Source organism: Rousettus aegyptiacus, unplaced genomic scaffold (assembly GCF_014176215.1).
Source record: "Rousettus aegyptiacus isolate mRouAeg1 unplaced genomic scaffold, mRouAeg1.p scaffold_m13_p_4, whole genome shotgun sequence".
In the NCBI taxonomy this organism is placed as follows: Eukaryota; Metazoa; Chordata; class Mammalia; order Chiroptera; family Pteropodidae; genus Rousettus; species Rousettus aegyptiacus.
Genome location: NW_023416307.1, coordinates 52592763 through 52606309, shown reverse-complemented (window position 1 = coordinate 52606309; position 13547 = coordinate 52592763). Strand labels below are relative to the sequence as shown.

Sequence of the window (13547 nt, the reverse complement as noted above, 5' to 3'; positions counted from 1 at the left end):
AGGTGCCTTTAAGAAACCCAGCGGGCCTTCAGTTAAATAAACAAACCATTAGGCTGAAAAGCTATGTCAGAATGGGTAAAATTAGCAGGTTAATAAATTTAGTCACTTAAGAATTTCAGCCTTGACAAAAATACTCCAGAAAGAGATAAATTAAAATGCTCTAGCCTAAGGAAGCCCCCGACCAATGACTCAGTTCAAATACACTGAAATATTTATTCTCGTTCAGATCTTCCTCGGCCTTACAGGAATTTGGATTAATCATCCTTTAGGCTCTATCCTGGGTCAGGAGGAAAGGCTTTCATTGCCTTGTTAACTACTGAGGATTTTCTTTCCTTGAGTGGGGCGAGAAGGAAAGAAGGAATATTTGATGAGAGATTCTCAGGAGTTAATTTGTGGGTTTCCTGTATACTCCAATAAGCATGGAGCCCCCAGGTACCTGAGGAGGTAGAGGAAATGCCCATTGCACAGCTGGGGAGACTCACCGACCTCAGTTTGCTGTTTCATTCATTCATTGAATGCACGCTTACATGGCAGGCCCTGTTCTAAAGCCGATAATGGAGAAGACATGTTCTCCACCTGCAGGGATCTTACAGTCTGGCGGGGAAGACAATTAAACAAGGAATTGGCGTTAAATTTCATAGATTATAATGTTTTTTCCTTACCTCTAGAAACCCTGCATAAGGTACCCCTGCCTCTGTCTCTGAACTCATCCTCTACCACTTGGCCACCCACTCACTTTGCTCCAGCCGCTGGCCATCTCACCATTCCTTGAACAAGCTGATTTGTTCCTGACAGGGCCTTTGCACTTGCTGTACCGCCTGCCTGGAGCACTCTTTAGTTCACTCTAGTCTCTTCCTAAAAGCCAGCTCTTAGTAGCGGTTTCCTCCATCACCCAACCAAAAAAGGACCCCTTCTACCCTCCTAGTCTCATTCTTTTAATAGCACTTGTTAGTGTTCGATTAAACCAGATGTTGATTATTGCCCATCTCCCCATCAGAATGTAAACACCATGAAGGCAGAGCTTGTTTGTGTTGTTCACCGGCAGCCTCCCCGGAACAATGCACAAAGTAGATGCGCAATAAAGATTTCTTGATAAATAAGCACAATGACAGGGGAGGTACAGCTAGTAAGAAAACTCATTCTGAGGTGATTAGGGAAGGCTTCCAAGAGGAAGTGACATTTGTGGGAGGGAATTAGCTAGATTTTGTGGGGGAGGGGTACAGAGGAGAGGAGGCAGAGAAAGCAGGGAAAAGTGGCTGAAGAAATCATGCCAGAATGCTGGGCCAGCAACTTCTAGATGATTGCAAAACCTTGGCAAAAGGCTAAGGAGGTGAGAGAGAGTCCCCACGTCTGGTCTTCACCAAAGTATCTGCTGAACTCTCCCACTGAGTTTGCCTCCAGCAGAGCTGCCCTCAGAAACAGCTCTGCCCTGGAACCCAGACGATCCAGGGAGATACTTTGCTCAATGGCGCCCTCTTGTGGCCAGAGCCTCTAGAATGAGGTGCCAGAGACCATGCTTTACTGCCTGGCCCAACAACTCCTTTCTCTGATCCTCTGTCGAATTCTCTCTTCCTCTTTCCAAAACAGACAGACGACCACACACTTTGGTAAGCTGATCCTTTGGTAAGATGGCTCCTTAGACTTGGCATTTTAAACTTTTATCTGGTTTAAAGGTTGGGGCTCCGTTGGACTATCATCATAACAGCATACACTGAGCACTTCCTATGTTCTGGAAACATTACGAGTATTCATTCATTTAATCCGCACAGCACTGGGGGTGATTGTTAGTGTGCCCATTTCACATAAAAGGAAGGTGAGGCCTAGAAAGTTGATTAGCAGCCCAAGTCGCAGGATTCATACCCAGACAGTCAGCTCCACATCCGTGCTCCAGCAGTGGTTCAGTGCCACACTGAGAACAACAAATAGGCCAGGCCTAGGCAGCTAAGGGAGAGGCCAGAACAGCGGTTGGCACAGCAGGGAACAATAGCCTCCACTGCAGCCATCTCCCACCCTCTTAAGTGGCCCCCAGAGGATCTGAAGTCAAAGGAGCTGCCAATAAAGTAAGAAAAACTCCAGTTTGTGGAGGGAGGATGGTGCAGGATAGAAACTTGAGCTTCTCAAGTGCCTTGGGGCACAGAGCCAGAGGTGTCACTGTGCCAGGCTTGGCGGGCCCCAATCCTGTGCAGACAGCCCCAGTGCGGCCGGCCTGAGCACGCGGCTGTGTCTGTCAGCCTCCTTCACCATTTATGGTATCTGAGCCTCTGTTTGGCCTTCACAGGCCAGTAAATCCCCGTACTGGGAGGGGGTTCACAATCACACAGAACTGCTCTCAGAGAAAGTCCAAACGGCCCTGGCAGAGTTCTTGCTGGGGACCACTGTTTCTGCTTTAAAATAAACTTGGATGGATGATCTGGCAGGTCTCACTCCTCCCACAGACCTGAGGCAAGAAAGATGGCCACAAAGACTTCTTGATCCTTCATCTGGGGACGCCCCACCTCCAGCAGGACTATTAGCTCAGCTGGGTCTCTAATCCAATCTTAACACAGGCAACCTGGGACAGGCTCTGGGTTAGCTGGACTATTGACTGAGGCTAGTGAGGGAGAACTCTGGATGACACACACATCGCATGCCCCTCTGGCTCTCTCTGCCATTACTGGACTTTGGGGTAGGCCTCCAAGAAGAGTCCCTTGGTGGGACTCTTTGCCCAAGAAGACAAAGCTCAGATCTGGTCTTATTTCTTCTTAAGTCTCATCACCACAATTTTCCTAGGCCCCTCAGTGAGCCATGAAATAATGAAATTTGTGAAGATAAAGGGATAAATGTGTAAGCCAAATTACTGACTGACAAATTCTCCAGAGGCCAGAGACAGGCTCTGACCAGAGTGTGAAGGGCCTCCTAAAAGAAGGGGAGGTCAGGTCATGGGTGACAACTCCATGCCGAGGCACCTCAGGGAAATTAGAGGCGCCAGGCAGTGTGCCCCATCTTGGCAGACAGCCTCACGGAGCCAGCATCAGCCACATTGTTGGTCAGTGCCAGTTTCTTTATCCCTAAGGGGCTGACACTGCCAAGTCACAGGGGCCAGCCTCCCACTTTGGGCCAGGGGACACACACTCCATAAAGGGCAGGCACGGAAATGGGCAGAGGCTTAGAGTCATGAAGATCTGGGTTTGAAAGGCCACCTTGACTTACTAGCTTGGTGCAATTAAGCGAGTCATGTTAACTTCTTGAGATCTCCAGAACTCTCTGTGTAAAACAGGAAAGGCCCCCACCCCTACCCCTGCAGAGCTGTTTCGGTCCAGATGAGAAAACACAAATGAGGTGGAAGTATTTAACACAGTAACCAGCACATGATTTCTCCCTTGTCCTTTTCTGTGAAACTGTTTCTTATGACCTTCCAGAAGGCGGCTTCTCATGTTATAGGGAAACTCTCTGGAGGCCTGAGCCTTGTGGGACAGAATGAGGAGATATGGTCTCTTGCTAGTCTGCTGAGAAAGCAGAGGACAGCGTACCCAGTCCCATACCCAGGTCCCAGCCACACACAGGAGTTGGGGCCCAGGCCTGGGGTGAGTGTGGGGAGTCAGGCTTACCTGAATACCCTGGACCCAAGAAGCATTGCCACCACCATGCATACCACAGCCCAGACAGCTCTGTCTTGAGTCCTGTGACTGCCCTGTGACTTCCGGGGACTAAGTGCTTGGTGGGGATCAATGGATGACCATGATAATCTGATTACTGGACACCAAGCTGGTGATATATAAAAACAAGCCTGGGGTGGTGCGGAGGAGGAGGGGCAGGAAGAAAAAGGGGACACACTGTGACCCTCTAGAGCCCTCAATTTTGCACTTTTACCCAGTCTGCCAGTACGTGAGGGGTCACTGTGAGAATCCTAAGTCCTAAGGAGATAGGGATACTCCTCTGAGGTCATCGTTCAATGTGTGCGGTTTTCTTCCTATCAGACTGGGAGCTCCCTGAGCCAAGGGAGTCTTTGCCTCTTTCCCCTGCATCTTCTCTCATCCCAGTGGGTGCAGCAAGAGGGGTGAGAACTAGCTTTTGCATGTCCGTCTCCCATGGAAGACCCTCATCACCGTGAACTCCATGAGGCCATTTCCTCCTCTGCCTGCCTTCAGGTACAGTGCCTTTTCTCCAAAGCAGATGTGTTTGCAAAGGCTCCTACCGTGGACAGTGACCCGGGCGCTGCAGGACACCTGCCCCAAGGTGTTCTCAGCCAGACAGGTGTAGATGCCATTGTCCTCTGGCAGGGCATCCTGGATGTGGAGCTCTGCCATGCCAGCCGCACAGGTAGAGTGAGCATACTGGATGGGCTGCTCTGTGGAGGGAAGCACAGCAAAACTCAGGCTAGGGAGCACCACTGTTGTCATGACACTCGTGCTCACCATGAGCACTCTGATCCACTGAGGGCTAATGATGTGTCAGGCCCATACCCAGCCACCTGGCAGAGGTATGTGAGTGGCGAAAGAGGCTAGTACTAGGGAGATGAAGGAGAATGATTGTGTAGGGTGAAGTGAGATGGGCAGAAAAAACTGGGGGAAGAGGTTCTGGAGGCATTTGGGATGCAGGAGGGAAAGGGATATAGTTCTGGGAATTGTTTAAATAAGTAGTCCCCAAATCCACATCCTGGACTTCACAGAATTCTGAGCCTGGAAAGAATCTCACAGGGCCATTTGGCCCATAGCCCAACCTCAGGCAGAACAGACCTCGCCCAGACTGAACAGGAGGCTCCTGGCTCCTTTTAGAAGTCTCCAGAAACAATGATTACATTTCCCATTGCAGATATTTTTCAGAACCCTCAGCCTAATACTGCGATTAGGTGCATTTTAGGGTTCACAAAAAGATAAATATGGGGAACTAAGAAGGACTCTTCCCAGAGTATCTTCCACAAGAGTCCCTTTATTCAGGTCACATCAGGTTCTGCATGGAGGTATAAGTACATGCTATGAACTTCAGTGTCTTCGTTAATGTTATATAGTCCTGAGACTTTATCATTCCAGGATGTGAGCCTTCATTTCCAGAAAAAAAAAAAATTCTCATTACTGAAGATTCTGGCCTTAGAGCAAGAACGTGTCTGTTCACCATATAGGAAGCAACTGTCAGTTTCTTCCTTTGTCGGGCCCCAGAGTCCTGCTTTGCACTTCATAAAATTGGGGGTGGGCAGTGGGGACGGGAGAAAGTACAGAGAGAAGTCCTCTCTCTGCAATGCAGTGTTTTCTTCTTCACATAGCAACACTTCATGTCTCCATGACAGTCTGGCAGAGGCTGCCAAGCATGCCATAGGGCCCGAGGGAAGAGATTCTGCCCAACGTACTGCACTTCATAAAAGGGGGCTGGGGACTGGAAAAGGCAGGGCTGAGATCCTGCTACTGGGAAGACTGAACACCACTCTTTGTTTTTATTTTATTTTTTTTTTTGTGAAAATGACACCCTAGAACCTCTCTTCCTTGAGAATACCAGTACATTCCATGACTGCTATCAAAGTGCCTCAGTTGTCAAAACATGTACCAACAAACTGTTTGAGAGCTCTAATTTTACTGAAGCATAAATCATCTTGGCCTCACAAGCATGGGATGAAATGATGGACCCCGAAAAAGTTCAGGGCACTCAGAATTGGGAGCCACAGAACTCTCCCAGCTCCTAGAAGGTTAAGACCACAGTTAGTGGCCTAGGAAACCCAACTTGAGCACAATCGCCCTCTAGTGGTAAGGACATGGAAATGCCAAGCTTCAACGAGAATAAGAAGAGGGGTCGGGGGCGAGGGTTGTTTTTCAGACCTGGGTGGTGTAGACCAGATTCAGCAAACTACTGTTTGTGGACCAAATCCAACCTGCAGACTGTTTTTGAACAGCCTGAAAGCTAAGAATAGTTTTTAAATATTTTAAATGGCTGAAAAAAATCAAAGGAAGAATATTTCATGACATGAAAATTGTATGAAATTCACAATGCAGTGTCCATAAGTAAAGTTTTATTACAACAAAGCCACATTCATTCGTTTACATATTGTCTCTGGCTGCTTTTGTGCTACAACAGCAGAGTTGAGCAGTTGTGACAGAGACTATGGCAAAACTGAAAAAAATTATCTGACCCTTGATAGAAAATTTTTCTTGACCCCAGGCCTGGACTCTGAGCCAGACAGAAGTGAAATGCTCTTACTCAGATCTATCACTAGTCCTGAACATCATGTTCTGTTCCAGCCATAGGGAGGCTGCCTCTTTGCAGTTGGTTATAGGATCCAACATGAGTTCTGTCCTTAGTGAGGGGTAGAGGGAAGGGAGACTCAATTCTCACTTATCTACCCAAGAAAATGACCCATAGGAAGACTCCATGGCACCTTCTCTCACTGACTAAGATAATTTGTACCAAAGCCTAACAAACTATCCCAACAAGGAAGGTTCACAGGCAACACATCAATGGGACAGAAAGGGCAGGGGCTACTTGGTACATAGGTGACGAGTGCTGCTGCCCCCTTAAGGAGCCTATTCTGTAAGTTGTGAGAGCTGACCAAGCCCCAAACCTTCTGTCCTAGTCCATCTCCTCACCAAAAAAAAGCCAGCACCCACAGAGGCAGTGGGGTTTCCAACACCCCCCAACCCCTCAATGCCAGAGAGTGCCCTTGTCTCCTGACTCTTCGCAGGTGTTCCTTCATTCTCCCTGTTGATCCTCAAAGCAGATTTCATTAATTGTATGGCTTGTTATCAATTTTAAAAGTAGAGTTGTCCCATACTTTTAGAATTTAAAGGCCTTTTTAAAGAGAGAAGAGCGATAAAATATAATTTTTTCAAAGATCTTACTTGGCAAAAAAAAAAAAGTTGGCATGTCTTCATAGGACTATAACATTAAAAAGAATTAATGGTCTGTGAACCCAAAAGCCACCTGCCACTAAATAAAAGATGGACTCCTTTGGGCAACTTCTAGTGTGGTTTGTTAATTTGGTGGTTTATTTGTTCATTCATTGACTCAACAATTATTTACTGAGGGCCTATTTTGAGTCTGGCCATACAAAAAGGAACTAAGTCACTTGCGCACCTATGTGCCAAGAACTTTGTAAACTGTTTTATATAAAAGATCTAATTTGATTTTTACAACCCCCACCTTGGAAGGTAGGTGGTATTATTACCGTCTTGCAAGCAAAGAGCTCAAGGCTCAGACAGGAGTAATAACTTGCCCGGTGTCCCCAGGCAGGCAAGAGCAGACTCCCAGCTCCCATTATCTCTCTGTACCCTGTGCTGCCTTCTTAGGCATACATGGTTGAGAGTAATAAATGGAGAAGTCAAGTGAGAATGCAGGCAGGGCCAAAGGGCCCAGGGGACTGGGGCAGGGGATCAGGGTAGAGTGCTGAGCCAGAGGGGACTCACCATTGAGCAGCCAAGTAATTTGAGGCGCCGGGGTTCCCAGCACAGAGCATTGCAGCACAAAGTCCTGGCCTTCAATGACACTACAGTCCTTTAGGACACTGGAGAATGAGGGGGGCACCTCCATCTTAGCCAGTCCTGTGAATACGGAGAACAGAGAAGCTGTCTCAGATCACAGCTGGCCCACTCTGGAGACCGACTGCAGTTACCCCAAGTCTTGCTGGTAGATGCCTTACTGCCTTCGGCACCCAGGGCTTTCTTGGCGGCCTGGCTTTGCCTTATCTAGGTTCATACCTAGAAGGAGACATGTCCAGTGTAGAGGCCTGGAGCCTAAGACAGAGGAATCGGAAGGGTATTTTTCACTGTCACAAAATGCCCCAGGTCCGGAAGCACGCTGGGCCTGGACTTGCCTTTTCTCCCCTGGGATTCAGGTACCTCCTGTCTTGTCTTGGTTTTTGCTACCCTGGAGCATCCTCAGAGCTGCCTTTCTTGGTCCTACTCTACTTCCCAGTGTCTCTTATCTTCTTTATGTCCCATTGATGACTGTATAATCTTGTGAATAATTTTTTACATATACAGACCACATGCCCACTGGTGAGAACACTTCAGTTTTAAATTATTATAATTAGTTTTTCCAATTCCAGGACTGAATCAAATGATAAAGACTCATGTGTGTTCTAGTCTTCCAACCTAGGCCAGTGGTTTGGAACTGCTGGACACCTGGGACTATGCGTTACCAAGTTCCCTCGTGATGTTGATGAACAGTCTCAGTGAGAACCACCCAGCTGAGCTTTCCAGAAGGCTTCTACATTGGCGAATGGGGGAGTATTTTGTAGTTTGGGGATATTAATTAAGAGCAATAGGGACAGATAATCTCTCCTAACAACTAGAACATGCTACAGAAATGTCAAGATGGCTGATGTCTGAGAAAAGGGGGCTGGACTTGGTGACTAGAGACCTCTACCTGTGCTTTTCGAGAGAAGCTATACAAAACAGTGATAAAGGGCAAACCATATTATCTTGCAGGGTTTTAAGGGCAAAAAGTAATATTTGAGGGCTTATTACATGCCAGGTACTTTTTCAGACATGACTGAGACAATACCATGAGGTTGCTATCTTTAGCTCATTTTACAAAGTTCATAGTTTCCCATAGTCAAGCCCAATGGTGAGGCTATGCTTTATACCCAGCTGACCTATGTTCACACTTCCTCCTCTAGACCAGAGATCCCATAAGGGGAGAGCAGCTACAGAGAAGAATAATGGTGCATCTGAAAGGGACGGACACTCAGGGAGGGATGGATAGACTACCTGGAGTGGTGTGGGGAGGCACAATTCCTACCTCTTCCTCCTGCCAGAGTCAAATTCTCTCATTAGAAAAATACCTTTGGGAGTCATTGAAAAGAATATGGGCTTTCATGTCAGACCACATGAGTTAGAAATAGGCGATCTTGCCCATGGCCATGCCACCCTGAACGTGCCCAATCTCGTCTGATCTCGGGAGCTAAGGAGGGTTGGGCCTGGTTAGTACTTAGATGGGATTCCACCTAGGAATACCAGGTGCTGTAGGTGTAAAAAAAAAAAAAAAAAAAGAGAGGCTATTTTTTACAAAGCATGGACAAGTCTCTTAACCTCACTACAGGTCAGTATTCTTATCTGGAAAGTGGCTGAAACTATAATTATCTGCTAAGATTGCTGGGATCACTAAATGGGATAATGCATGTAAAGCACTGGTGAAAAGCCAGCACATTAAACAGGCTTTTGGTGGAATGCTAGCTGTTATTATGAAATGGAAGCTGTGCATGGATGCTATACTTGGCAGCGAGTTTGAGGGTTAAAGAGAAAGCAGAGATACGGTAGGAGCTAAAGGAAGATAATCTGTTGAGCAGAAGGAAGAGATTTTCTTTCCTTTGTCAGCATGGGGACGATGAGAGCATGCGGGTATGGAGAGGAAAGAGACCTCTAGATAAGGGGAGGGAGAGAGATAGCAGTGGGAAAGTAAATCAGTATTAGTTACAATCTTTGTGAAGATGGGAAGAGATGGAGAGAAAAGTCTTGGTAAGAGAAACAGCTTTTCTGCAGTAAAAGGAAAAGAGAGAAACAGAGGGTGTGGCGGGAGAAGCTAAAAGAACACAAGTCAGATGACCTGCATCTTGGTGACGCTGTCTGGAGAAGTTTTAGAACAGCTAGTGTCTCAAGAGAAAGGGAGTCAAGAAGCATTTCTGGAATGGCAGAGCAAGGACTTCTGAAAATCTCCTCCTCCATACAAGCAATAAGAACACTGGCAACAAATCAAAATCAACTTTTCAGAACTCTGGAAATAAGCCAAAGACTTGCAATATTCTGAGGAGCATTCATTCAAAAACACTCAAACAGCTGAATCTTGGTAAGAAAAGGAAGCTTTGTGGCATACTCAATTCCCATTCCTCTCACCCCAGCTCTCTGGTAGCTTTAAAAATCAACATTCTCTTTTGCCCCCAACCTGCTGTGACATAGTCTCTCTGCATAGCTTCCATTTCATAATAATAGCTAACACTTCAACGAAATCCTGTTGGTTTTCAACCTTTGGGGGACATCATGCCGTGAGTTTGTCTCCTGCCCAAACAGAGAGCCCCATATGATGAGGCTCGGACTCCTGGACCTGTGACTCTGCCTCCAAATGGAATGGATAATATTCCTTGCAAAAGAATTCATGAACAAAGTAAAAATCCCAATTAGGAGGTTCATCAATGGTATGCAATGAAAAGTAAGACTATTGCCCACTCCTTTCTGTGGACCCCCAGTTTTCCTTTGTAGAGACAACTTGTAGACCCTTTCAGAAATGTTTTAGGTACACACAAGCATGTCTGCATACATGCACACAGATTTTTTTTTTTTTACACAAACAGCATGTGATACACATGGCTCTGCACTTGCCTCTTCTCCCTTACTAACAGATCTTAGACATGTGTCATCATTTGAGTCTATACATTGGTCACATTTGTTTCCTGGATGCATGGTGTCCTGCTCTATGGATAAACCACCAAGTTCTATTCTTTTCCTTTTTTTAAAAAAATGTTTATTATGGCAAATTTCAAACATACACAAAAGCAGTTAATCATCATACACCTGTTTCTCAACTTTAATAATTATCAATTCTTTCTACCCCTCCTGGCTCCCACCACATAATAGATTATTTCTGAAGCAAATATCAGAAATCATATTTAATCCAGTAAATAAAAAAATATTTATCTATAAAATATACTGAATTAAAAAAAATAACTACAAGATCACCATCGCATCTTAAAAATAGCACTATAGTTTCCCCGTTCGTATCTGCAGGTTCCCCATCTACAGATTCAGCCAACCAGGGATTGAAAATATTGCAAAAAAATGTTGACTTGTTGCTGACGTGTACTATGTAGTTAGGCTGACAATGGATAGATGGTTGTGTGTGTATTGAATACGTACAGGGTTTTTTTGTTTCTTGTCATTACTCCCTTAACAATATAGTATGGCAATTATTTAGCATTTATATTGTATTAAGCATTATAAGTAATCTATGATTTAAAGTACATGAGATGATGTGCGTAGGTTATATATAAATACTACACCATTTTAAAGAAGGAATGTTAGCATCCTTGGATCTTAGTATCCAAAAAGAGTCTTGGAACTATCCCTTGCAGATACCAAGGATTGACTGTGATTCTTTTATATCAAATATCTTGTCACTGTGCAAATTTTCCTGATGTTCTCATAAAACATTTTTAAAGGTGTCTCAATCAAGATCCACACAAAGTCCATACATTGCAATTATTTATGCCTCTTATGTATCTTTTCATCTAAGTTTCCTATAAGTTGCCTCTCTCTTCTTTTTGCTTGCAATTTATTTGTTGAAAAAATAGGCGAAGGTTATTTCGTCCAGAGTTTCAACAGTCTGAAATTTGCTGGCTCTGTCCTTGTATTAAATATGTTCCTCAATAGTATGGCATGGGTCTCAGTCTCTAAAAAGCATTTAAAGAGGGGGGAATTTTATATATAGAGAGATGGGCACAAAAGTATTTATCATACCTTTGTTTCGACAGTGAAAAAATGGGAACAATCTAAATATTAATCAATAAGAGCATGCCTAAATTAGATACATTTGCTATGAAACATTATATGGACAACAAAAACTATGTTTTCGAATATTAAATATATAGAAAGATGCTTATGTAACATAAACAAATTAGAATAGAAAGCAGGATACAAACAGCACAATGCTGATTTTGTTTTAAAAACATTAAAATATCATTTATTTCTGAGTCATAAGATCATATATTGTTTAAATTCCCCACAATGAACACACATTACTTTTATAAAAAGATATTACAATAAACATAAAAGATGTGGGATCCCACATCATCTCATATTACTGTAAACGTGTATATTTAGTGAACGTTTGGTTCCCTGTGCTTATAAAAGTGAGTCATGGCACCACTTGGACAGCTGAGGAACCTAAAAAAGGTAGCTCTCAGCTGGGCTGGGCATGGGGCCTGGGCATGTTTATTTTGAGAGGATTCTCATGTGAACTCCTGATCAGGAATCACTGTCCTGGAGCAATGAACTTGGCCTTGGCATGCATGTGGGGACGACATTTATGATGGGTTGTGTACCCTGGGTGGGGGCTGTGGGAAACGACCTTGCTCAGTATATGAAACCCCCCGTGAACAGTCCTCCCCCAGAGAATCCGGGGTGACCAGGAGGAATGTACTCACTTTTCACAAAGAGGGTCCAGTCACAGGACACCTGGCCTCGGACATTGGAGGCTATGCAGCTGTAGTTCCCGCTGTCCCTCGCCCGGGCTCGCAGCAAGCAGAGGTAATGGGACCCGCCATCTTCATAAATCTCAATGGTGCCTTCTCGTCTCCTCATGGGGGAACCTTCCAGGAACCAGGTCACTTGGGGCTTTGGGATCCCTGAAACTACAGGGCCAGGTGAAGGCTGTGAGGCCCCCAGAGAGCACATTGAGCTTAGGGGTGCGGGGGTGGGGTGGGGTGGGGAGTTGAACCCAAGGGAAGAGGCGAGTCTTGAGTACCACTGCCCCGGTACTATGAGCCTACTTTCTTACTCCTTAACCTTCCACGCCACAAGAGTAAACATCCCAAGACAGAGGCAGAGTCCCTGGGGAGGAGGGATACGTGGCGATGGCCAGTTCTCCAGGTAAATCACAGTTAACAGAAGGGAGGAAAGAGGAGGAGACTCCACGACTCGTTTTTGATGGTGATGGTGATGGTGATGATCAACTCCCCCCCGCCCCCACCCCCAACTTTGTTTACAAAAAGACAGAGATATCAAATTAAGGCCCAGGGTTGATGCTCTATCCAACAATGAGCAACTGGCCACTGTTGGGTGTTTCTTGGAACAAGAGACATTACTAGACAGTCCTTCCTGAGGGAAGACCCCTATAGGTGGCTTCTGCGGTGGAGGGTGTCCAAGGGGATGGATGGATACTACAGACTCAAACCGCTGTGCTGAAGGAAGGGAGTGGCCCAGAGGCTACCTTGTGGGGGCCAGTGACCTCAGTTAGCTCTACTCACCCTCACACCTGAACTTGACTGTTTGATCTTCACGGACTTCCTGGCTTTGAGGCTTGCTCTCAAATTTGGGGAATGTTGAATCCCTTCGGCTCTCCATGGGGATTTTCCTGGTAGCAACCTTGCTCACAACTTCTTGGCTTCCCAGGCCAGACTGCCTGGTGGGAAGGGTGGCTGGATGGGGAGCAGCTGGCTTTTCCCTCTTTTCTCCAGAAGGAGAGAAAGGCCCTGAGACCGGTGTTCTTGGTTCTGGCTGGACTTTTGTGGCCTGCAGGGTGATGGTGCTAGAAGTCTTCTGCAGGACAGGGGTCTTCAGGGCCTTGTGAGATGAGTCCTCAAACAAATCCAGCTTGGATTCCCTCCGGGGCTGAGTCTGGCTACTTGTGGCCCAGGTGGGGGAGCTGCCTCTCTGGGGGCTGAAGCAGTTCTTACTTTCAGCTTTAGTCTCCAGGCTGTCCATTTTTGGCTCCTGTGTAATTCCATTGGTCACCTCCTTTCTAATATCTGAATTGGCTGCCTTTGTTCCCCTCGCAAATGACCTGTTTGGTGGTGGCAGGGAGGACAGTGGGGAAGGAGAAGGAGGAATAGAATGATCATTCAGTTACTCACAAGCATTACTCACCACAAGCAC

General features: G+C 45.9%; 1 protein-coding gene and 1 pseudogene across 3 annotated transcripts in view; one reads left to right on the top strand and one right to left on the bottom strand.

The window, feature by feature from the left end:
* The window catches only part of MYLK (myosin light chain kinase), a 239956-nt gene that overhangs the window by 91380 nt on the left and 135029 nt on the right, over positions 1 to 13547 (bottom strand). For all 3 annotated transcript variants that reach the window (XM_016159354.2, XM_016159352.2, XM_016159353.2), the window contains exons 8-11: positions 12920 to 13455; positions 12098 to 12304; positions 7368 to 7502; positions 4175 to 4327 (exon numbers count right to left, since the gene is read on the bottom strand). In XM_016159354.2, coding sequence (XP_016014840.2) covers positions 4175 to 4327; positions 7368 to 7502; positions 12098 to 12304; positions 12920 to 13455 — 1031 coding nt within the window. The remainder of the gene's footprint in view (positions 1 to 4174; positions 4328 to 7367; positions 7503 to 12097; positions 12305 to 12919; positions 13456 to 13547) is intronic.
* Positions 8815 to 8933, top strand: LOC118602644 (annotated as a pseudogene).